Here is a 25,687-nt window from a genome sequence, read left to right as displayed (position 1 = left end):
TTACCAGTAGGAGGAGCTCCCGGCTGGTCACAGACATCGCAGCTCGCAGGTAAGTATAATGCTTCTATTTATTGCTAAGTAACCATGGCAGCCAAGACTGCAATAGCGACTTGGCTGCCATGGTAACCGATCGGAGCCCCAGCAATTTAAACTGGGACTCCGATCGGTACTCTCCGCTGCCACCAATGATGGGGGGGGGGGGGGGAGGCCGCACTGGTCACATTTAATACTGGGGAGGGAGGGGGGCCGCACTGGCCACCAATGAATATAGAGGGAGGGGGGCCGCCGCACTGGTCACATTTAATACTGGGGAGGGAGGGGGGGGGACCGCACTGGCCACCAATGAGTTAAATACAGGAGGGGGGGGGGGGTCTGCCCCCTGCTGCCTGGCAGCACCTGCCAGGCAGCAGTCATGTACACAATTCTCAGTATATTCTAACTTGAAGCGTCCATCACCATGGGAACGCCTCTGTGTTAGAATATACTGTCGGATCTGAGTTTCACGATGTAACTCAAATCCGATGGTATATTCTAACACAGAGGCGTTCCCATGGTGATGGGGACGCTTCAAGTTAAAATATACCATCGGATTGGAGAAAACTCTGATCTGATGGTATATTAATAGGGACTCCTGACTTTACATTGAAAGTCAATGGGGGACGGATCCGTTTGCAATTGCACCATATTGTGTCAACGTCAAACGGATCCGTCCCCATTGACTTGCATTGTAAGTCTGGACGGATCCGTTTGGCTCCGCACGGCCAGGCGGACACGAAAACGCTGCAAGCTGCGTTCGGGTGTCCGCCTGCTGAGCAGAAGGGTGACACCAAAGTGAAGAGAGAGCAGCCATGTTCACTCAGCTATTTTCAGAACCCCCACAGCAGTGAACGAAGAGTAAGCCACAAATGCCTTGTGAGCTCTAATCTACTATGGCACTGTTCTGGATATAGGAGTGGATGCCAGCAGTGGGACATGCACGTACCAGACATTGATGGCATAACCTAGTGACATGCCATCAATGTCACAAATGGGAATACCCTTTTAAGAGTTTAAGAGGTGACCTTCCTCTACAGGGAGCCAAGACCTAACGCCAAGCTGGACTAGAGAAAAGACAAAATAGTGGAAAGAATTGCATAGATGACAGCTGAAGCCCTTCCTGCAAAAAAAAAAAAAAAGTTTTAAGTCCCATGGTAAATTCTAAGAGAAGGAGAGTTAGCATTGTCTGACAAGGTTACCTTGGGATTCTGATTTATTGCAGATCTGAGAATTGGCCACTCAAAAGGTCAGGGAAAAAAAATTACAGATAAAAGATATACACAGTGACCCTTTACAGATTCCACAAAGGGGTGAAGCTCTTTGGTTAAACAATATAAAAGCTGGAACTTTTCAGCAAGCCATTAAAGTTCACCTATGATGTTTTTCTGATAGAGACCGTTTTTCGTTGAAACGGACTTCCCAGGTGAAGCGTCGCTGTCATAATACATCACCAAGTTTAAAATTCTTTGTATTTACTTAACTTGCCAAAAGAAGGATATAATACATCTAGATCTGTATACCTACCAAACCTAAAAAGTCTTGCTCTTATCAGCAAAACACCATAACACAAATGCCCGATGGGTCACTGTCGAAGTGGGCCTCCTGCTGGATTTTTGCCCAGGTCCCCGAAAGTGGTGGCCCCACAGAAACATTATCATCCCATCTTCAGAATGGCTATACAGTTTAATAATGCAGAGGGGCACAGGAAACAATGGCTCCTGGAATCCACCCGAATATGACAGACCATAGTACCCCTTCTCCATCCATGAAGACTGGAATGGTGACCACTCTTCCGCATGAAATTAAGAAGCTGGCTGTTGTACGCAAGGGAGACAACACCCACCAGTGAAGGGAATTGCACACAGAATCTGGAAAATTAGGTGATCCAGGGAGGAATTAGGTGATCCAGGGGAGGTTGAAGATTTGTTCCATTTGGCCAGAATGACAATTGGAAGAAGACTAGCATGAAACTGAGCATAGGGAACAGCTTTGATGGCTGACATCAAGAGGCCAAAAGTTTTGAGAATGACACAAATATTACTTTCACAAAGTTTGCTGCTAAACTGCTCTTAGATCTTTGTTTCAGTTGTTTCTGTGATGTAGTGAAATATAATTGCACGCACTTCATACGTTTCAAAGGCTTTTATCGACAATTACATGACATTTATGCAAAGAGTCAGTATTTGCAGTGTTAGCCCTTCTTTTTCAGGACCCCTGCAATTCGACTGGGCATGCTCTCAATCAACTTCTGGGCCAATTCCTGACTGATAGCAACCCATTCTTTTATAATCACTTCTTGGAGTTTGTCAGAACTAGTGGGTTTTTTTTTTTTGTCCACCCGCCTTTTGAGGATTGACCACAAGTCTCAATGGGATTAAGGTCTGGGGAGTTTCCAGGCCATGGACCCAAAATGTCAACGTTTTGGTCCCCGAGCCACTTAGTTATCACTTTTGCCTTATGGCACGGTGCTCCATCGTGCTGGAAAATGCATTGTTCTTCACCAAACTGTTGTTGGAAGAAGTTGCTGTTAGAGGGTGTTTTGGTACCATTCTTTATTCATGGCTGTGTTTTTGGGTAAAATTGTGAGTGAGCCCACTCCTTTGGATGAGAAGCAACCCCACATGAATGGTCTCAGGATGCTTTACTGTTGGCATGACACAGGACTGATGGTAGCGCTCACCTTTTCTTCTCCGGACAAGCCTTTTTCCAGATGCCCCAAACAATCGGAAAGAGGCTTCATCGGAGAATATGACTTTGCCCCAGTCCTCAGCAGTCCATTCACCATACTTTCTGCAGAAGATCAATCTGTCCCTGATGTTTTTTTGGAGAGAAGTGGCTTCTTTGCTGCCCTTCTTGACACCAGGCCATCTTCCAAAAGTCTTCGCCTCACTGTGCGTGCAGATGCGCTCACACCTGCCTGCTGCCATTCCTGAGCAAGCTCTGCACTGGTGGCACTCCGATCCCACAGTTGAATCCTCCTTTAGGAGACGATCCTGGCGCTTGCTGGACTTTCTTTGACGCCCTGAAGCCTTCTTAGCAAGAATTTAACCTCTTTCCTTGAAGTTCTTGATCATCCTATAAATTGTTGATTGAGGTGCAATCTTAGTAGCCACAATATCCTTGCCTGTGAAGCCATTTTTATGCAACGCAATGATGGCTGCACGCGTTTCTTTGCAGGTCACCAAGGTTAACAATGGAAGAACAATGATTTCAAGCATCACCCTCCTTTTAACATGTCAAGTCTGCCATTTTAACCCAATCAGCCTGACAATGATCGCCAGCCTTGTGCTCGTCAACATTCTCAACTGAGTTAACAAGACGATTACTGAAATGATCTCAGCAGGTCCTTTAATGACAGCAATGAAATGCAGTGGAAAGTTTTTTTTGGGATTAAGTTAATTTTCATGGCAAAGAAGGACTATGCAATTCATCTGATCACTCTTTATAACATTCTGGAGTATATGCAAATTGCTATTATAAAAACTTAGAGGACCTTTCACCTTGAAAAACATTGTGAACCAAGTATGCTGCCATGGAGAGCGGCGCCCAGGGATCTCACTGCACTTATTACCCCTGGGCGCCGCTCTGTTCTCCCGTTATGCCCTCCGGTATCTTCCCTCACTAAGTTATAGTAGGCGGTGTCTGCCCTTGTTCTGTGGGCGTCTCCTTCTCTTAGGCTGTAGCGCTGGCCAATCGCAGCGCACAGCCTGGGAGTTTTTTTTTCTCCCAGGCTGTGAGCTGTGCGCTGCGATTGGCCAGCGCTACAGCCTAGGAGAAGGAGACGCCCACAGGACAAGGGCAGACACCGCCTACTATAACTTAGTGAGCGAAGATACTAGAGGGGAGGACATAACGGGAGAACAGAGCGGAGCCCAGGGATAATAGTAAGTGCAGTGAGATCCCCGGGCGCCGCTCTCCATGGCAGCATGCTTAGTTCACAATGTTTTTCCAGGTGAAAGGTCCTATTTAAGCAGCAACTTTTCCAATTTCCAATATTTATGTAATTCTCAAAACTTTTGGCCACGACTGTAGAGACAAACCGGACACGGGAGTGAACGAAGAAACAGGATCAAACTGCTATGCTGAAAGGACAGCTGCTCTGGAGGGAAACCAATCCTGACCCGATAGGTGTCAAAACATATCCCCAGAAAAATGAGATGTGAGGGAACTAGAAAGATTTGGGAAGTTGATGAGCCAACCAAAGCGACGCAAAGTGTCTAGGACTATTCTGAGGTGTCCAGATTGGAAGAGCGAGAAAGACTTGACAAGGACGTTTTCTAGGTAGGAAATTGCCACAATAAGGCTAGGTCTACACAACGACATTGGTCGTGCGACATTTTGTTGCACTAATGTCACGCGACAATTTTTTTTAATGGCAGTCTGCGGTGTAGCACTGCAACATGCTGCGACTGTTTTTTTGCGATGGATTTTTTTGCGACTGTTGCGTCGCAGTATGTTGCAGTGCGACACCATAAACTGGCATTAAAAAAATTGTTGCGCAACATTGGTGCAACAAAATGTCGCGCGACAAGTGTCGTCGTGTAGACCTAGCCTAAATCGGAGTATTAAGGAGAGCCATTACTGATGAAAACACTCAGGGCTGTTGTGAGGCCGAAAATTATGATTACACTCACCGGTAATCAGATTTTCCAGACCCGCGACAGCACCACAGAGAGAAAGGATTCACCCCCAGGGACAGGAAACCTGCAGATTAAAAAAGTGGAGCCTCTCTCCCACCTCAGTGGATTACAGAGCGTGAGAGCGACTCCAATCCAATTATGTATACTGACGGCAAAATCATAGTTTCTAGGCAGCAGATTGTACTGTGTAAAAAGGGATCTGTAGCCCAGATACTAGTCTCTATGGGGACAAGTGATCACATCAGCAATCGCTCGTGCCCATACAGGGGAAATGATTGCTGCATGTAGATGTAGCTCTCACCTTCCTTGACGAGATTATATTGGTGCACATAAATACCACAGACTCCATAAATTATGTTATTTAACTTTGCACACTGTTCATTGACTGAGGGGGAATATGCTGTGAAAGGAAAACGAGATTTTTGTATAACTTACCAGTAAAATCTCTTTCTCGCTACTCATTGGAGGACACAGAGACCGTGGGTATAGCTATGTCCTCTAGGAGGCATTGACACTAGTAAAAGCTGTTAGCTCCTCTCCTGGCAGCTATACCCCCTCCAGCCTGGAGAGAGAGCTTCAGTTTTTTCTAGTGTCAATAGGAGGCAAGACCTCCCTGCTCTGCAGGGATCTCCTGAAGTTTTTATTTTTTTCCTTCTTTTTCAGATGGGAAACAGTGGACGCCTCGCCTCCCTGTTCTACCGGGGTCGAGTTGCGCCAGTGCCGGTCACCCGCACTGCTGCCTCCCCCACAGAAGACAAGTTGGACCAGGGCAGCCTCGCTCCCCTGCATACCGCCAGCTAAGGGGTCACCCATCCAAGTCCCTCAATTCCAGCGCCCCGCCACTACGGTTCCGGTAGCTGAAGGGGTGACCCTGCTGGAACGAGAGGAAGGGTGAAGATGGCGGCTACTATACCCACGGTTTTCTGTGTCCCCCAATGAATATGGGCGAGAAAGTAGGGTGTTGGGGCATGCTGGAAATTGTAGATTTGCAACAGCTTGAAAACCACTGCTTTAGAATACATTCACACTACCGTATGAATTTTGCGGTTCTCAAAAAATATGGATGACGTCAGCGTGACATCTGTGTTGCATCCGTTTTATTTGCAGATCCATTGTAACATTGTCCAATGCCGCAAAACGGACGAGAGTAGGAGATGCTCTATACTTTTTGCGGGGCTATGAAACGGACATACGGATGCGAACTGCACACAGTGTGCTATCTGCATTTTTTGCGGACCCATTGAAAGTCCTCATCCAATGCGCAAAAAACTAAAGGGAAACAAAACACGTTTGTGTGAATGTAGCCTTACAGTTCATAAAAAGTCAAGGAAACACACAGGGTCTAGTGCATTAGAAAGCAAAAATAAATTTATTTACATGAACAATAAAATAAAGGATGTCAAGGAACCCAACAAATATTTTACAATATGAAGCTTCCTGTGGAAAAATGAGTTGGCAAACGGTAAAGAATACATCACTACATTGCTATTGTTTGAGTTACAAAGAACTCATGGTCTGATCAATAAAGAACCAATAAAGCAAAAGAAAATAAAAAATTATAAAATTATACTAGTGGCTGGCATTTTACATTAACTTTATATCAGGTCTTTTAAGACAAGTTACTAAAAAGTGCCACCTGCAAATCGAGCAGCTATCAGAAAAAAAAATTAAGACCAAAATGTTAAATTCACAGGAAGACTGTACTGGCCCAATACTAGTAATGAGTGAGTTTGTCAAGTCATAAAAAAACAAAAACAAAAAACACAAGAAACACTTACCATCTGATCTGCATACAGTGAGGGTAACCAGTTTCAGAATCTATTTATGATCTGGGATGTCTAATACAGAATTCATTCACCTTTCATGAATTTACCTGTCCAATGGGATTGCATATCGGTTATGTCTGGCTAGTTCTTTTTATTGCCTCAGCAAGACACAACAGATTGAAAAATTGTACACTTTGTCGATTTCTAATAGGCAGACAGACAATCAGTGCATGTAATGTTTCCTTGGCTGGCTCTGGCATCACAAATGATGCCACTGGATCCAAGACTGACACCACTGAAAACTACAGGATCAACTTCGTCATCCGCAATACAAAAAAAAACCAGGGGAGGGGGGGAGACGGAGATCCAGATGTATGTGAACAGCACTAAACTGATACTGTATACAGAAAAAAAAAAAAAAAAAAAAAGGAAAAAATAAAAAAACTGTATGCACCATTATACTCAATATTCATTCTCCTGGATCCTAGCAAAATGTTAAAGGAAACCGGTCACTAAAAGTTCTGCTATAAACAGTAACTTGTAGGTGTTCTTGTGACTACTACTTCTCCTAGGACTGAAAATCGCACTTCCTGCAGCAGCAGATGTGGCACGCTGTGAGGTCTCAGTAAGGCTGGAAACACACTCAGGTTTTTATCTAGTTTGAGTTGCAGTTGACGTTTCTTTCTTTAGCCAAAGCCAGCCAGAGTGGATCCGACAGAAAGGAGTTGTAGAAGTCCTTTCCTATGTACTTCTCATGCCCTTCGAATCCACCCCTGGTTTTATCTCAAGAAAGGACATCAAAACCTGCATGCTGGATTCCAGTCTAGATCAGTAGCATCAAGGTGACCAAGAAGCCTTGCCAAGTCATCAGAACGTGCCATGGCACTAATGGTTTACCTAGAAGCCACATTACAATTCATTAGAGCCCAAAATATCCCACATAATGAAGTTTGAGGGCGATTTGGAGGACGCAATTAATGCCCCCATCAGCAGCTAAATAAAAGACATCTACAAGATGTATAGTTTACAGAGGACCTGCCAAACTACGTGGTAATGTTCAGCCTAATAAAAGATTGATGTCTTGAGGATAAGAGGCTGACAGGTGTCCTTTATACAACATCCTCCCAGACTTTACACATAGTCCAATATAGGGAATGTACACAGTGACGCAAGTCATATTTAAAATGTACGACATAATACAAGGAGAAAGTCTCCAAGAACCTTGATTGGTTAGTGGCGATGATGTGGGCTCCTGGATCTTGAGCGTGACCTCCTATTAAAAAAAACAAAAAACAATAATAATACAGTTCACACAAATCAGCAGACAAGTTAATGCTTTCACAATGATGTTACAAACCTAACAAAAGCCATGAAAATGTGGCTATGTTTAAAGGGGTATTCCCATTTCAAAGGTGATGGCATATTGCTAGGCTATGTGAAGGCTTCTCAGACACCAAGCAATGTTAAAGGGGTTGTCCGGTTTCAGAGCTGAACCCGGACATACCCTTATTTTCACCCAGGCAGCCCCCATGAGGCTAGCATCTAAGCATCTCATGCACCGATGCGCTCCCGTGCCCTGCGCTAAATCGCGCAGGGCACGGGCTCTTGTTTTCAATTAACACACTGCTGGGCGGTAACTTCCGCCCGGCAGTGTGTTCAGTGATGTCACCGGCTCTGAGGGGCGGGCTTCAGCCCTGCCCTAGCCGTTTTACTGGCTAGGGCAGAGCTAAATCCCGCCCATCAGTGCCTGTCAGCCCCATGGAGAGCCCCGGAACTCCTAAAAATGCCTTTGCCCTGCGCAATTTAGCGCAGGGCAAAGGAGAGCATCGGAGCATGAACTGCTCCGATGCTCATGTCAGGGGGGCTGCCGGGGTGAAAATGGAGGGATGTCCGGGTTCAGCTCTGAACCCAGACAACCCCTTTAAGAATGAAGGGGGCAAGCAGCACTGATTTAGGAGGCCCTGCAGGGACCATGGCATTGCAGGGGAAAGACTTTGAAAGGGCCACAGGGCTCATTCAGTCTGGTGGATGGATGAATGAATGGCGTTCCGTGTAATACATGGACAGCTTGTGCCAGAGAGGGAGTTCTAACATACTAGGGACGAAGGGGCTTGGGGTACTAAACAGGGCACTTTGCTTTAACATGGGCATGGCTGTAGGGTTTTGGGCTGTCTTCATGGCACAACCCCTTTTATCACACAGCGATACATAATTTCATACTGCGATTCTACCAAGTCTCAATAGGGATCTGTAAGGTGATAATGTAATCATGGGTCGTACTGATCATAGTTGTTAAGTCTCCCTGTTGCACACAGCACAGCCTCCATTCCCTAAAATACTCTGGAAAAAGAACTGCTCTGTGGTTGACATTGGAAACCACCTAATAAGAACTGCAACTTGTTAAATATGGAAAATGAGTGAGTGAGGCTCTCTACGATTCCTTCCCTTTAGTAACGTAAAAGGGAAGAACTATCATTTTGGCAACTATAACCGTCTGTATAAGAAATATGCTAATTATCTTAATTCATAAAACAAAGCAATCATCATTTATTACCTTTTTGAAGAGCTGTGATCGCGGCCTGAAAGGAGAAAACACAGGCGAGTGTGAAACAGTCTGTGGCAAGTAAGGAAAGATCGTTTCTTCTCATTACAGCTTCAGCGGTTTTCTTCAAGCCGATTCAATGCATATTTGCCAGGTTGCAGCAGGATCTCTGCCAGACCCCATTACAGTTAGGCTCCATTCAAACGTCCGCAACGTGTTTTGCGGATCCACAAAACACGGACAGCGGCAATGTGCGTTCCGCATTTTGCGGACTGCACATTGCTGGCACTAATAGAATATGCCTGTTCTTGTCTGCAATTGCGGACAAGAATAGGAGATGTTCTATTTTTTTGCGGAACAGAAGTGCGGACCCGGAAGAGCGGACATCGTGCTATCCCATAGGAATGAATGGGTCCGCAATTCCGTTCCGCAAAATGCGGAACGAAATTGCGGACGTGTGAATGGAGCCTTAATGGGGTCGGATGGAGACATTCAAGCTTCAGGCAATGCCGGAATGCAGAGAGCACTAGTGTGAAACTAGCCTTACCAAATTTTGCTATTATTGACATGTCGAATATTTTTGATCAGGGATTAAACTGTAGCCCCTGCTGCTCATTTTTAGGACCCCAGCTCAAGGACACAATCAGAAACCATGGGTAATTTACAGAGCGCTTACTATGTCTCGGTGAAGGCGACCGGCTTCTCGTGTAATGCCTTTCCCACTCATCACGCTCTCTCTCACGCCGCTCTCGTTCTCTGAAAAGAAGCAATAACACATGATATTTTAAAAGAGCGCTGAACGTAAAAATGAATAATAGAAATTAACAATAAATATACTGATCGTTAGTCTGCATGAACCCGGCAAACTGTCTTGTATAAATCCCTGATGGCCGTCTTAGGGCAGGGTTAACAATGTCATAGTCCTACCGCAGACAGGGCAGAGGAGGAAGGCTCCTGCTTCAGCCAGTTGTCTTGCAGTGAGAAAAATGCAGTAAAAGGAGGAGGACAAGGAAGACCTCCTGGGATACAAAAATTATTCATAGATTTTCCAGTTTTAGGGCCCATGCACTGTATTTTTCATTTGTCTATCCGCATTTTGGGGTGCAGGCTCAAAAGGACAAGCTTACCCAAAAATCCAGTCCAAAAAAATAGAGCAGCACTCCAGGATAATGTGGAAAATAGTGGTTTATTCACCCATTGGTGACGCAACGTTTGGGCTCCAACATGAAGTCTTTCTCAAATTAAAGAGATAGATAGACCTATCTATCTATCTATCAGCACATGATCTCATCCATGTAGTCATTCCACAAATTATATAATATGTCCTATTCAGGGAAGATTTACTAATTCTGCCCGATATGTAAACGCACCAAATTTATCACTGTGGTTCATGCTGGATAATAAACTTCTTTCGTCTAACTTTACAGCATCTTTTTATTAGCTTACTTTTCAGCAAATTTTGGAATACGGTGCTGCAACTTCAACCAGGCACCGTTTCTGCTAAACCAGGCCCCTTTCCATTTAAACCACACTTCCCACCTTGGATGAGGCACAATCTGAGCCATAATTATGGCCCATTTTATTAGTAAATCTGTCCCATTGCTTTTACTACCTGAGCGATACTTGCGGCCAAAATTGTGCCGTCCATTACTCTGTTGTGTGGCAGATGAGCGTCCGACAGCTACAAATTTTAATTTTTTTTAAACTGAAGTCAATGGCAAAAAGAAAGGCATCTTACTTTCAAAAGGGGCCTTTTTATTATTATTATTTTTCTAAAGACCAGTAACTTTCCACTGGATGCAAAAATGTGGTGTAAACGAGGCCTAACGTAGTGGTGCTCATTTCATCGTGTAGGCCACTACTGGCAAGATCTTGTAACTAATTGGGGCATGCCAGGAGCACATAATTAAGGTATTCCTCTGTGCCCACGGCTGCTACTTATTTCTGAGTGAGGTTGTCTCCTGGATCGCAAATATACTTGTGTGCATAAGGTCTAAGGCATTATTCACAGTTCGTGTTGGGTCAGTGATTTCCATCAGTGATTGTGAGCCTAAACCAAGAATGGAGCCTCCACAGAACAGGTGCAGATCTTTTCTTTTCCCTTTATATCTGTGGAGGCTCCACTCCTGGTTTTCGCTCACAATCGCTGATGGAAATCACCCACAAAAATACTGACGTATGAATAAGGGTCCATTCAGACGTCCATAAGTGGCGGCCCTACGATAGAAATGCCTGTTCTTGTCCACAACTGCGGGCAAGAATGGGAAAAATCTTTTTTGCTGGGCCGCCGAACTGAACTACGGATGCAGATAGCACACGGTATGCTGTCCGCATCTTTTGCAGCCCCAGTGAAATGAATGGGTCCGCACCTGTTCGAATCAGTTTCACAATTTTGCAGGACCCAGAACTACGGAGGTGTTAATGGACCCTAAGGCTTAATACTGCTGAAGAAAAGCAAATCCAGAATTACAAAGACCAAACCCCTCTGCAATCCATCCTATTGATTTGTAGTTAGTGTCACTTTCCCTCACAAGCCAATGGGTTGGTAGTTGCAGAGTCTCAAAAACGCTCTACTTCTCACCAATGATTATTTACTGCAGTGCAAAGTGTTTCTACATGTAAAAAAGAGCACAAACTATGAGCCTGCACTAACGAGCTAAGGGACATTGTCCGTGACAACCTAGACGAGAGAAACTGTGGGTCATAGATTCTTAAAAAAGTTAGATCGTTTCACCCACTTCATGCGGATCTTCCGTGCCATAGCTCTGAGCTCATCCTCCCGCTCCTAAGAAAAAGATTAAATTGAAAATAAAATTTAAGCTGAGCCTGCTCCATACGTGGTGGGTTCCAACTATGTAATAACCCCTCTAATCAGCACCCTGCAGTAAAACTGTGCGGTGCCAACTGGTTAGTATGGCAGCCTGCAACGTAGTGAAGGCTCTCAGAGTAAACTGTGTGTTAATAGGAAGTATGGAGAATCTCGATTGACTGCAATAATATACCATTGCAGTCTGTGGTATGTTCAAGTCCCTTGGAGGGACTAAAAGAAAAAAAAAAAATTGTAAAAATGTTATATATATATATATATATATTTTTTTTTTTTACAAACCATTAAAGGGGTTGTCTCACTTTAGCAAATGGCATTTATTATATAGAGAAAGTTAATACAAGCCACTTACTAATGTATAGTGATTGTCCATATTGACTCCTTTGCTGGCTGGATTTATTTTTCCATAACATTATACACTGCGCATTTCCATGGTTATGACCACACTGTAAACCATCAGCAATACATTAGTAAGTGGCTTACATTAACTTTCTCTATATAATAAAGGCCATTTGCTGAAGTGAGAGGACCCCTTTAATAATAATATGAGAACGGTCCTGGTCTCAAAGGGGTTACTGTTACAGACAGTAAATGTCTTGCATAGTGTGCCGCTATTACCTGCCGTTCATGCTCCTGCTGTATAATCTTCTCCTGAGCTGCTTTTTTATCCGCCTTGTCTAAAACATAAAGGAGAAAACAGTCAATCGAATGTGGTAGTAAACAATATATCCAAAGCTTTCAAAAAGCTGGATTTCTTCACACCCAAAGCACAGTATTGCCACACAGTAAGGGTTTCTGCACACAATACAGATGTGTGAGGAAAATTTTCAAAAAATCTGCACAAAAACCCTCACATAAATCCAAACAATCACGGTTTTGGTGCGGATTTTCTGCCGATCTCACCCTTGCAAAGGGTGAGATCTGCACAAGAAAAATGCAACAATAGTTGCCAAGCTGCTGATTTCAAAGTCGGCAAAGAAGGTTGATTTTTGCGCCCAAAAAATAAATAAAAAATGCAACGTGTACATGAGATTTGTCTACCGCAGGTAACTAAGTGTTAGGAACGGTATATAATGATCCGTATCTACAGACTTCTGCCTTGGTGAATACATATAAAATTTATCTAAAGTGAATGTGCAACTGAGGTCGTAAAAATTATATGTAACTTGATACAAAAGGGCAATTCGTAAAGTGAAGCTTTGGTTTGGGCAACGCAAAGCTCCTGACAGGTTCCCTTTAACTAGCTATTTTCTGATACCGTTTACAGAGAACTTGTGCAGTGCAATCCGCAGACAGCATGTTAAAGAGCAGGAGGAGCTGAGCAGATCTATATACAGTTTTCTGAGAAAAGACTAATTTATTCATCAAAAAATCTGCTCCTTCTGAGCTCAGTCCCCATGTGGGTGATCCTATCAGTGATGGACAGCCCTCCCTGTACCAGTGTGTATACAGAGGTAGCTGTCAATCACTGATAAGACTGTCCACTCAGATGGAGCTCAGAAAGGAAGTTTAAACGTGCAAAAACGAGATTTTTGTATAACTTACCAGTAAAATCTCTTTCTCGCTCTTTCCTTGGGGGACACAGAAGACCTTGGGTATAGCTCATCTCCCTAGGAGGCGTGACACTAAGTGAAGACTGTTAAGCCCCTCCTCCACAGCTATACCCTCAGCCTGGAGAGAGAGACTGCCAGTTGCGTGTCCAAGTAGTGAGAAAAGGCAAAGTCCAAAAAGTGGAACCAACAAGCCCACTACCCAAAGGGTAAAACAAACTCGGAAACAGTCAGAGAAGAACAAAGAATGGGTGGGTGCTGTGTCCCCCAAGGAAAGAGCGAGAAAGAGATTTTACTGGTAAGTTATACAAAAATCTCGTTTTCTCGCCCAGTTTCCTTGGGGGACACAGAAGACCTTGGGACGTTCAAAAGCAGTCCAAAGGGGGAGGGACCACAGCACCAAGGCGAAGCACCCGAAGGCATCAAAAAACCCGCCGCCTGCAGACCAGGCGGCCCAAGGCAGCATACGCCGAAGACAGAGTATGCACCCTGTAGAACTCGGTAAGGTGTGCAAGGAAGACCAGTGACCGCCTTGCACAAATGCATGGCCGAAGCCTAATGCCTCCGGCCCAGGAAAAACCGACAGCTCTGGCAAAATGAATGGTGACACCAAAAGCAGAACTCTGCCCTTGGTGCGGCAACCACAGCAAGAGCCATTTTGAGAAAGCGGAGGAAAGCCACCCTGGAGGCCGTCAACCCTTTGCACGGACCTCCTGGAAACACAAGAGACCGAACGTCGACAAGAGTCGGAGATCTCCAAGTAAAAACTGCAAGGCCCAAACAACGTCCAAATCGGTGAAGTGTCCGTTCCCGGGGGTGGGAAGGGGAGGACGACTGCCTCAATGAAATGAAGGACAAACACCACCTTCAGAAGGAAGGTAGAGACGGAATGGAGAACAGCCCTGTCCTGGGGGAAGACAGAAGGCTCGGAACAAGAAGGGCCGCCACACAGGCACCCGTCAGAGACACGATGGCTACAGAAACCCAACCGTACAGGACAGAAGGAGTAGAGAGGACTTCTGTAACGGCTCCAAGGAAAAATTGGAGCGCCAAGAGCCCAGTATGTAGTTCCCAGGATGGTAACGGAGGGCAGTACAAAGGAACCCAAGAGCCGCTCCATGGAAGAAATTCCTGACAGGCCCAGAGGGTCGGGGAACGCTGAAAGAGGAAGGACAGGAACGACACTTGATACCTCAAGCAACAGAGTCCCAGCCCCAGGTCCAGGCCGGACTGGAGAAAGACAGAACCATGGAGAGAGAAAGGCAGAGTGGGGGAACGCCCAGCTTCCCACAGAACCCCAGGTAAAGCCCTAAGTCCTACAGATCCTGGACGAAAACTCGGCTAGAAGCGAACACTAGCGAGCCCACTAGAGTCGCCTGGGCAAGCGGGCGAAAAACCCAATGATCAGTAACACGGGCAGAACGGTCGGTAGAACTGGTCCCGTCGGCCCCGAGCAAAGTTGTCCCGTATCCACCCGGAGTGGGGGAGCAGACGGACAGGAACCGAAGGGTCCGCCCAGCAACCGCCCGATGCCAGGACAAGACAAGCTAAAGCCCAAGCAGATGTAGCCACCACAGGAAGACGGACTAAATGGTAGTCCTCCCAAGTTACCGAGAAGGTAAATCCATAGCAGAAACATTGCCTAGAATGGAAAAAACGCAATCTGCACCCAGCGGGAGGACAGAACGCGGTAGACCAGTTAGATAGGCACACAGCTAGTACAGTCAGTGTGGACAAGAGGGACAGTACGAGGCCAAAAGGAACACCAGAACCATCCACATGAACAACCATGCTCTTTCCAGAGGGGAGGGCAGAGAAGGAACATTCTCTGAAGCGTGGCCGGAACAGAAGCCACATCGGAGAGATCCGTACCGAATGGGAGCCAAACAGAACCGGCGAGAAAAGGCAGTCGAGACAGAGGCCGGGATAACACCCTCCAAAGAAAGGAGGAGTGGGCAACAGAGAAGCCATAGGACAGCTCAAAAGCAGAACCCCGCTACACTGAGACGCCCGGTTCACCGCCTCGCAGAAGGCGAATACCCTGAAGAACTCAAGGTGGAGGTCCTCCGGACCTGGGTAAGCGAGCACCCAAGAGAAGTTGGGTGACCTTCCCAAGAAGAGCGGCCCGAACCTGGTAGGAGGAAATAGTAGCAGGCGAGGGGACCGTAGTCCCGCCAGAGCCAACATAGAATGCGAAAGGCGCTGCAGACAGCACTCTCGACCATGTGACCACTAGCGCAGGGAAACAATGCTGCGGGAAGACGAATGGGTACGTGTCTAGGAACCACGAACACTCCCCGGCGGAAGGGCCAACGAAATGAATGAGCACCGCCCAGCTCGGAGCAGTAGCGAGCAGGTAGAGGCCGTCTACTTATATATAAGGCATTCATTTATTGTTTGTTGGACAACACCTTAGGCTTACACAGGTGGACAGAATGATCTCTTTAGAGAATAGTGCAAGGCTTGCTGCAAACACCGTCTCCCAAGAGGAAAAAAAAATATGTCGCAGGAGGAAAGGAGGCATACGTACGAGTAGCCCCGTAAGCAGTGAGAAGGCCAACCCACCTACAGGATGAGAAGGTATACACGGCCCAAACAACGCACAAGAACGTCCACTCACTGCCAAAATATCACTCAGCGAAGGCCAGCCAGAGTGCCACAGTATCAACGGAAGTGCAAAGTGCAAACTGAAAAGGAGTTATGCACAAGACTAGTATGGTATGCAATGGAACGCAAAACTGACCGCCCCGAAAGGGGGGAAATGTACCTGGCAAATTGCAGTCGGCAAGGGTGCAAAAGCCCGCCCCAAAAAAGGGGGGAATGCCCAAGGCCGTACCTACGTCAGAGAAGTAGGGCATACCATACTTCGCCCCGAAGGGCGCCATGCACATAGCCACACAGTATCCAGCAGGAATGCAGGAGGTCCACCTAGTGAAAGGGGGACATGCACAGGGCTATCCTAGCATTAAGTGAGTGTGCAACAATTCACCCAACACCGAAACTTCGTGAGAGTGTAACTACTCCCAATGAAGGGGAACATGTGCAAGTCCAATACGGCACATACAAGGACAGCCTTGAATCTCGTGAGCGTGCAAAATTCCACCTATGGAATGAGGGGTGGTCACGCACAAGGCCAGCACGGTATCCAATAGGAGCGCAAGCGTTCCACCCACGTTAGAGGGCCATGCTCAAGGCCAGCAACGTATCCGGTGAGAGTGTAGTATGCCGCCCAGAAAAGAGGGGGGGGGTCATGCACATGGCCAGCATCGCATCCAGGGAGAGTGCGATCAGTCGGTGAGAATGTGTGTATGTCACCTGAAGGAGGCATGCCCATGGCCGGCAGCGAATCCAGTGAGAGTGCGTACACCGCCCACGGAAGAGGGGTCATGCATATGGCCGGCAGCGGATCCAGTGAGAGTGCAAGCACCCCGCCATGTATGGGGTTCATGCACATGGCCAACAACGTACCGGCGAGAGAACATCACCGACCGAGGGAGTGTATGTATGCCGCCACAGGGAAGGAGGCATGCCCAAGGCCGGCAGCGAATCCAATGAGAGTGCATCATACCACCTATGGAAAGTGGTCATGCACATGGCTGGCAGTGAATCCAGTGAGAGTGCCGAATGCCGTCCACGGAAGGGAGTCATGCCTATGGGCGTCAGTGATCCAGAGAGTGCAGCGTTCCGCCTATGGAAGGGGGTCACGCACATGATCGGCAACAAATCCAGTGAGAGTGCAGCGTTCCACCAATGGAAGGGGATCGTGCACATGGCCAGCACCGTATCTGGTGAGAGTGCAGTATTCCGCCTAAGAAAGGGGGTAATGCACAGATCGCAACGAATCTAGTGAGAGTGTAGCGTTCCGCCTATGCCATAACTGGAGAGGGTGACGAATGCTGCCTACAGAAAAGGCCGCATGCACTTGACCAGCGCCGTATCGTGAGAGAGAGCTAGGAGGGTAAAATGACCATGGCCGCGCCGCAGCCGGGGAGCGCGACATGCCGCCTAAGGAAGGGGGGCATGTACTGACATGAGGCTGCAGCGTCCTGCGCAGCCCACAAGTTATAAAGTTATATTATATTATATATATATATATATATATATATATATATATATATATTAAAAAAAATATGTTTTATATATATATATATATATATATATATATATATATATATATATATATATATATATATATATATATATATAACAGCCTCACTGAGGCAGAAAGGGGAGCCAACTGCAGGGGCACGGCGGGGGAAAGGGGGGGGGGGGGGGGGGGTGGCAGCCATACAGGCCCATCTGAAACCGGCCTGTACCCAAAGGGTTAAACAGGCATCCGGCCTGGAGGGCGGCGCTGCGATCCTCTGGGGGCAGCCATACAGGCCCATCTGAAGCCGGCCTGTACCGCGGCGCTGCGATCCCCTGGGGGCACCCATACAGGCCCATCTGAAGCCGGCCTGTACCCAAAGGGTTAACAGGGATCCGGCCTGGAGGGCGGCGCTGCGATCCCCTGGGGGCGGGGGAACCTCCCGGCGGGAAGAATTCCCGCCTGGAGAAGTTCCAGCCCCCTCCAACAGAGGCCGGAATTTTGCGGCCTAGTAACTGTAGGCCGTGAAGCCGGGGCCTAAATCTTTAGCGGCGCCCGGCTGACCGGGGCCGCACAGTATTCAAGTACCGGCCGGGGAACGAAGCGGCGCATGCACATGCCGGCCGCGGGTGCCCACCCCGCGGGCCGGAAGAACCGGGGACCTGGATAGAGCGCCGGGATCGCGGCCGCAAAGTCTGCGGTGCCCGGCCGACCGGAATGTTCCGACGGTCGGCCTGGGGCTGTTGGAGCATAGCGCTCATATTGCAGGCCGCGGGTGCCCACCACGCTGCCCAGAAGCGAGGACCCTGCGCTCGGCAGCCATTTTACCCATGGAGCGGGCCCTGGCTTATAACAGCGCCCCATGTGGCCGACAGCCACAACCACCTTGCCCTTGGGCCGGTGCCCGTGAGGGCAGAGGAGGGTCAGGGGCAGCAAGGCTCTGGCCCTGAAGCAGTAGCCGGTAAGAGGGAGGGGGACCCTGAGACCGGGTGCCTGTGAGGGTGGGACGCCTGCATAACCCCTCCGTCAGGGGCAGCTAGTTGCGGACCTCTGCAGCTCCCCAGGCATTCTTCTTGTAGGAAGAAGGGTGCCAATGACCTATGGAGGCCAGGAGAGAGGGAGCAGAATGTCGCCCTGCGGCAGCCCAGGGGCCAGCCTAGGTCTAGCAGGGACAGAAGGGTCCATAGGCCCAGTATAGGGTCAGGCACGCAGGAGACCGGGGGGGTGGGGGACGTAGGGCTGGAGAAGCCTCTCTCTTACCACAGCCGTCTTCACCCTCGGTCCGTTCCAGCAGGGTCGCCCCTTCAGCTACTGGCACCGTAGTGGCAGGACGCTGGAAGAGGGACTTGGCGTGCGGGCGACCCTTGCGCTGGCGGGATGTAGGGGAGCGAGGCTGCCCTGATCCACCTTGCCTTCTGTGGGGGAGGCAGCAGTGCGGGTGACCGGCACTGGCGCAGCTCAACCCCGGGAGAAGCAGAGAGGTCTAGTGCGTCTCTGTTGTCCCTGATGATCTGGAACAAAAAGAAAAGAAAAAAGTAAAAATCTAAAATTTAAACAAGGAGAAACCAGCCCTGCAGAGCAGGGAGTGTCTTGCCTCCTTGGACACTAAGCAAAAACTGGCAGTCTCTCTCTCCAGGCTGAGGGTATAGCTGTGGAGGAGGGGCTTAACAGTCTTCACTTAGTGTCACGCCTCCTAGGGAGATGAGCTATACCCAAGGTCTTCTGTGTCCCCCAAGGAAACTGGGCGAGAAATTATAAGTTATAATGAATCTTTTCCCCAAAATTCTAACAATCTGCTTGGCTTCTGCTCGATAGCATGCTGCCTGCAAATTGCACTGTGTTTATGGTGACAGATTGTCTAACTAAAACAGCGAGCATTCTTCGTCCGGCCGTTTCTTGGCATATTTTCCGTTTTGCGCCCGGAACTCCGCCAGTCCCCATTATAGTAAATAGGGCTGGAAGGAATTCTGGCAGCGCGGGATCTTCCAGATCTGCATTAATGCAGAGGTGAAACAGGCCTGTTGCATCCCCAAAACTGTTTCCTTTTACTGCAGCACCGAATATAAAAGGGGATGCAGAGCTTCATTCTAAGGATCTGAGGGCATCCCATAGGTCATTACTTTCTAAGATGTTAATAACCCTTGGTGGGTGACTGTATATAGCACTTTTTTTTTTTATAGGAAATGCCTCCATTACAGTATAACATTAGAAGTCATCAGTTTTGTGACAGCATAAAGAATCTGCTGCTGTAATACCAGTAGATGAAGACTTCAGTCCCAATACTTACACTGCTTGTTTAAGGCTTTCTGCATACGAAGTTTTAGCTTCTCCTGTGGAGTTAACTTGGCCTAAAAATATTGGGAAGTAATTTAAAGCATTAGTGGAGGAAGCAAGGCAAATATTCTAGGGAGATTGTAGATGTCAGATACACAGGAAAATGTCTGCTTTCAGAAAGAGAAAAAAAAAGTTAACGAGAATAAAAAAAAAAAAATTAAAAAAATAATTGGATGTATTAAGATACAATAAACAGAACACTCACATAGAATCTTATGTACAGTCTTATTCACATAATCATAATCCATTATATAACGGTACTGCTTTATTCAGGACTGATGTGTATCACGTTTTACTAAAAAGATCTACATTGTAACTTTGTACTAATTTACGTCATCGGCCCACAGTGAAAGTCTCATTATCAGATGGCTTATTACGATACGCTGTGCAATATAAGGATGGATACACACGCCATGCTCTGTGCAATACACATGCTTGCTAACCACAACACTGCATCCTGTGTCAAGCAACTAAGCGGTAGAATTCTTACTGACTTTGGCTGCTCCGCTCTCTCTGGAAACAGCAAGTTCAGGTCTATAAAAAGAAATAAAACAATTTTTATTCCCACAAATCAGAGATACCTATACCTTATACTTCTACACATGCACATAAACACTCACTTAGGGCTTGTTCACACGACCGTGCCGTTCTTTGAGGTCTGCAAATTGCGGATCCGCAAAAAACGGATGCCGCCCGTGTGCCTTCCGCAATTTGTGGAAAGGACCAGGAGGCCCATTATAGAAATGCCTATTTTCCGCAAAACGGACAAAAATAGGACAGGACTCATAATTTTGCGGGGCCACGGAACGGAGCAACAGATGCGAACAGCACACAGAGTGCTATCCGCATCTTTTGCGGACCCATTGAAATGAATGCATAAAACGGCTCGTATACAGAACGCAAAATACGTTTGTGTGAACAAGCCCTTACATGGACTTTCTTAAAGGGGTTATCTGAGAATTAAATCTTGGACAAACCTCTGAATGCAGTAACAAAAAACTAAAAACTAGGGTATACTTATCTATTTCTCCAGTGCCATTCTCTGTGCTACTAGTTCTCCAGATGCTCACAAACTACAGTAATTGTGTGCTTGTATATGGCATTTGACCACTACAGTCAAGCACTGTAACAGGGAGTTGACTATTTCAGTTCCCTGTCCCAGTACAAGGTTCAGGCGGTTAGTGTGACAGCCCTATCGGGCCGATAGCACTGCATACAGAAGTACGCAGAGCCACCAAAGAGGCACCTAAATCAACAGATGCAGGCACGGAGACCATTAATGTTTTTTTACATTTTGGGGTCTGAAAGGGACTAAAAGGAGCCACTGGGTTCATAGTGTCAGCCAGAACTGTCTCCCTTACCGCAACATATCCCCCACAATATTCAGGGATAGAGTAACACACACACACATTATATATATTTCTCGTGCATGGCATTGGGGGACACAGCACCATGGGTATATGCCCAGCTGCCTCTAGGAGGCTGACACTAGAAACAAAAAAAGTGTTGGCTCCTCCCAGGTGGGCTATACCCCTCTGCCAGAGCAGAGAGAAAACAGTCTAGTTCTAGGGTCCGTAGGAGGCAGACATGACCTGCTATTTTTTTCGCAGGTCATCCTGCTAATTTAATTTTTTTTATATTATTATTATTATTTTTCTCTTTTTTTCTCTGCAGGTTTCGGCCTGCTGCAGGGGTGGCTCCATCGTGTTCCACTTTAGTTGCCCCCCTGTGGGCGCGTACTCAGGTACCTGGCAGCCACCCAGTCCCCACTTGAAACTGCTTCCGCAGTGGAATTCCGGTAGACCCACGGCCCCCGTGTTGAGTCCGCCGAGGGGGTGGTCATTGCTGCGCCCGAAGACGTCGGAAGGTAAGTAGGGATCTGGATCCAGGGACCCTGTAGCCCTTTTCCCCCTTCCACCTCCCTCCCCCTCTCCTCCTTGGCCTTTTAGTGCCTATGGCACTTTTGCTCATCTCCAGGGGGTCATTTTGGGCCCTGTGCTCCTGCAAGAGGCCCATGTCTTTTTCAAAGTACGGACCCTGCTTCCGGACGCGATCGCGGGTGTCCGTTTCCAGCAGAACGTTACTACTTTAGGCCCCGGCTTTTCGGCCGACTAGGCCGCAGGTCACGTGGGGCGGAGCTTTCTCTCCGCCCACTCCTGGCTTCCCGGGCTTTTCTCTTTCACCCTCCTCTCCGTGGGTGGAGCCCTGGGAGGCGTTCAGCTTCCTCCAACCCTGTATCAGCGCGGGCTTCTGTGGGGGGCGTTCCTTTCTGCCGACTCCTTCCTCTCCTGCAGTGCCCTGCTCCCGGTCACCATCTTGCTGCTCCTGCGATCTGTTTCTTTTGGGACACAGCACCACTGGGTCTGGTAGGAAGCCTTTTGTGGCTGATTTTTTTTTTTTCTCTTGCAGCTCCATTCTAAGCCCTCATGTCTTCTGGTCTGGACCCCACTCCCCCTGCTGCGATTTCCACCCATTATGCCTGCTCCCTGTGTAGTAGGAAGTTTCCATATGGTCAGTCTAACTCCCTCTGCGCGCAGTGCCTCAACCCCAGGCCCGCTTAAGCCACCCCTGCGGTCCCCTCCGTGTCGGTCCTTCCGGAATGGGCTGCTACCCTGTCCCAAGCCATAGGGAACCTTGCCAGCCTCTCCCAATCCCTGGCGCAGTCTCTGGACCGTCTGCCTGCCCAGATTGCGGCCGCCTCTAGCAGGGACCCTCCCGCTGGGGACGTCTGTTCTCGCTCTGGCACGCGATCCCGCAAGCGACCTCGTACGGTCTCGGCCTGGTCCCACTCTTCCTCCACCCCCTCGGATAGGTCCGAGACGGGGGCGAGATTTCTTCTTCAGCCGCTTCCGGCGCTCCTGGGGACTCCTCTGCTTCTGATTCAGAGCGGTTCTCGGCGATGTCTGCGGCCATACAGGATCTTATTAAAGCCGTCCGGGACGTGCTCCATGTGCAGGACGATCCTTCTTCCTCCTCCCAGGAGTCGGTATCCTTCCGCCGTTCTAGACGTTCCACTGTGGTTTTCCCGAATCACAAGGATCTTGACGCACTTCTGGCTAAGGAGTGGCGTCACCCTGATCGGTGCCTTCATCTTACCAAGGCCTCGGATGTCCCTTATCCTTTTTCTGAGGAATCCGTCAACCTCTGGACGGTTCCTCCTCAGGTAGACCCTCAGGTTGCTCGCCTGGCTGACGCGGCTTCCTTGTCGGATCCCGCTGACAAACGGGTCGACTCCTTGGCCAAGTCTGTGTTCGTGGCAGCGGGTGCTGCCATCCGTCCTGCGTTTGCCGCCTCCTGGCTGGCCAAGGCCTGCGCTATCTGGGCAAAACAGCTTATCCGAGCCTTACCCCCAGACTCAGTCCAGGGGGAACTGGCAGCGCTTGCCTCTCAAATCTACCAGGCATCCAAGTCTCTTTGCAATGCCTCTATGGAATCGGCCCGCCGCGCGCCCGCTAACTCTGTGGCCATTCGCCGCACCATCTGGCTTCGTTCTTGGGTGGCGGATTCTGCCTCCAAGAAGGCTCTAATTTCCCTTCCCTTTCTCGGTGGGAAGCGCTTAGAGGAGCTCATCTCTGAGGCGACTGGCGGTAAGAGTTCTCTTCTTCCCCAGAACCAGCCTCGCTTCCCTGGGTCGTCCTCTCGGGAGCAGTCCTTTCGGGCCCCTCCTGCCCGTTCAGACAAGAATTTCACCAGACCTTCCTTTAAGGCCAAGCCCTCCCGGCATGCCAAGCCCAAACCTGCTCGCCCCCAGTCCCCTAAGTCACCTTCCGCATGACTCTGCGCCGGTCAAGGTGGGGGGGGGCACCTGCTCGCCTTTCAGAATATCTGGCAAGCAAGCGTGGAGGACGCTTGGGTTCTGGAGGTAGTCTCCTCCGGATAAAAAGATCAAATTTTCCGGTCTTCCGTCGGGACGGTTCTTCCTGACGTCGCCCCCCCTGGTCCCCCGCCAGGGCAGACGAGTTTTTTCAGGCCATTCGTTCCCTCCGCTCTCTAGGGGTCATCGTTCCGGTTCCGGAATCAGAACGCTTTCAGGGTTTCTACTTGAACCTGTTTACGGTTCCCAAGAAGGACAGTTCGCTCCGTCCGATTCTGGACCTGAAAGCGCTCAATCACTTTGTCCACGTACGTAATTTCCGCATGGAATCCCTCCGGTCGGTGATAGTTTCCTTGGAGGCGGACGAGTTCCTGACGTCCATCGACATTCAGGACGCTTATCTACACGTCCCTATTGCCCTCTCCCATCAAAAGATTCCTTCGCTTCGCGGTAGGCTCTTCATTTTCAATTCGTCGCCCTGCCCTTCGGCATGGCCTCCGCCCCGAGGGTTTTCACAAAGGTGAAGTCCACTCTTATCCGACGCCGGAGGATGCCTTTTCTGGGCATGATCTTCGACACTCGCCTCGGGCGGGTGTTCCTTCCCCCAGAGAAAATTGCTTCTCTTCATGCGGGGGGGGGAGTCGTCTCCGTGACCCGTCCTCTCTGACCATCAGGATGTGCATGCGTGTCCTGGGGAGGATGGTGGCCTCATTCGAGGCCATTCCCTATTCCCAATTCCACTCCCGGGACCTTCAGTTGTTCATCCTATCCAGGTGGGACAAGTCCCCGGCAGGCCTCGATCGCCGGACCAGTCTCCCCCCAGAGCTTTGCCAGGACCTCTCCTGGTGGCTGAATCCTCGGACAGTGTCCCTGGGTTGGTCCTTCCTTCCCCCCAGTTGGCGGGTGATCACCACGGATGCCAGCCTCTCGGGTTGGGGGGCGGTCTTAGAGTCCCTCACTGTCCAGGGTCTTTGGTCTGTTCAGGAGTCCTCCCTGCAGATCAACGTTCTCGAACTCAGAGCAATTTTCCTGGCACTGCTCACTGGACCACACGTCTCCGCGGTCTCCCGATACGGGTTCAGACGGACAATTCCACCGCCGTGGCCTATCTGAACCACCAAGGGGGCACCAGAAGTTTGATGGCCCTACAGGAAGCCTCCCGCATCCTGTGGTGGGCGGAGAAGCGCGTTCCTGTCCTCTTCGCCGTAGACATTCCCGGGGTCGACAATTGGGCGGCAGACTCTCAGTCGTCAGCTCGTTGACCCAGGCGAATGGTCTCTCCACCCGGAAGTGTTCCTCCAACTTTGTCACCGTTGGGGAATTCCGGGCGTGCATCTCATCGCGTCTCAACCGCAGGCTCCTGTGCTAAGCCGCGCGGTCCAGGGACCCACAGGCTATCGCGGTCGATGCCCTAGTTCTGCCTTGGTCTCAGTTCGACCTTCTGTATCTGTTTCCCCCCATTCCTCTCCTGCCCCGAGTACTCAAGCGTCTCAAGTCGGCCCGTGTTCCGGCGATCCTGGTGGATCCGGATTGGCCCCGCAGATCTGGTGTTTCTGCTCGCCGACGTTCCGTGGCGACTCCCTCTGCGCCACGATCTCCTTTCCCAGGACCCTCTGTTCCGAATTTACCTCAGCTTCGTTTGACGGCGTGGCTGTTGAAACCGCGGTCCTGAAGTCCCGTGGCCTCTCGGACTCGGTCATCCAGATGAAGCTTCATGCTCGCAAACCCCAGTCGGCCCGCATTTACTACCGGACCTGGAGAGCTTATTTTGGTGGTGCGAATCCGGGCGTTTTCGCCCTCTCCGTTTCTCTGTCCCCAACATTCTGGCCTTCTTTCAGGCCGGTTTTGAGAAGGGTCTTCGTCTGGCTTCTCTCAGGGGGCAGATTTCGGCCCTCTCGGTCCTCTTCCAGCGTTCTGTGGCCTCGCGGGCTCAGGTTAGGTCTTTTCTCCAGGGTGTTGCTCGCCGAGTCCCTCCTTTTTCGCTTTCCTGTGGAGACGTGGGACTTGAATCTCATCCTCGACGCTCTTCAGTCATCACCCTTCGAGCCCTTGGCAGATCTTTTTGTCGTTTGTCTCGTTTAAGGTGGCCTT

The 25,687-nt window shown here is 49.0% G+C and overlaps 1 protein-coding gene across 7 annotated transcripts in view; it reads right to left on the bottom strand.

Annotated features, from left to right (window-relative positions):
- Positions 1 to 4,749: 4,749 nt before the first annotated feature.
- Positions 4,750 to 25,687, bottom strand: part of LOC121009216 (CLK4 associating serine/arginine rich protein) — a 47,144-nt gene continuing 26,206 nt past the window's right edge. For 3 of the 7 annotated variants that reach the window (XM_040442181.1, XM_040442182.1, XM_040442183.1), the window contains exons 15-21: positions 20,277 to 20,316; positions 19,736 to 19,796; positions 12,430 to 12,488; positions 11,723 to 11,769; positions 9,661 to 9,740; positions 8,997 to 9,021; positions 6,026 to 7,715 (exon numbers count right to left, since the gene is read on the bottom strand). In XM_040442181.1, coding sequence (XP_040298115.1) covers positions 7,673 to 7,715; positions 8,997 to 9,021; positions 9,661 to 9,740; positions 11,723 to 11,769; positions 12,430 to 12,488; positions 19,736 to 19,796; positions 20,277 to 20,316 — 355 coding nt within the window. In that variant the 3' untranslated portion in view covers positions 6,026 to 7,672. Of the gene's footprint in view, positions 4,763 to 6,025; positions 7,716 to 8,996; positions 9,022 to 9,660; positions 9,741 to 11,722; positions 11,770 to 12,429; positions 12,489 to 19,735; positions 19,797 to 20,272; positions 20,317 to 25,687 lie in introns of those variants that run through there. The other 4 variants (XR_005780723.1, XR_005780725.1, XR_005780724.1 and 1 more) reach the window with 4 other exon arrangements.

Source organism: Bufo bufo, chromosome 8 (genome assembly GCF_905171765.1).
Source record: "Bufo bufo chromosome 8, aBufBuf1.1, whole genome shotgun sequence".
In the NCBI taxonomy this organism is placed as follows: Eukaryota; Metazoa; Chordata; class Amphibia; order Anura; family Bufonidae; genus Bufo; species Bufo bufo.
The sequence above is the reverse complement of the archived record's forward strand: the minus strand, read 5'-3'. Positions and strand labels throughout refer to the sequence as shown.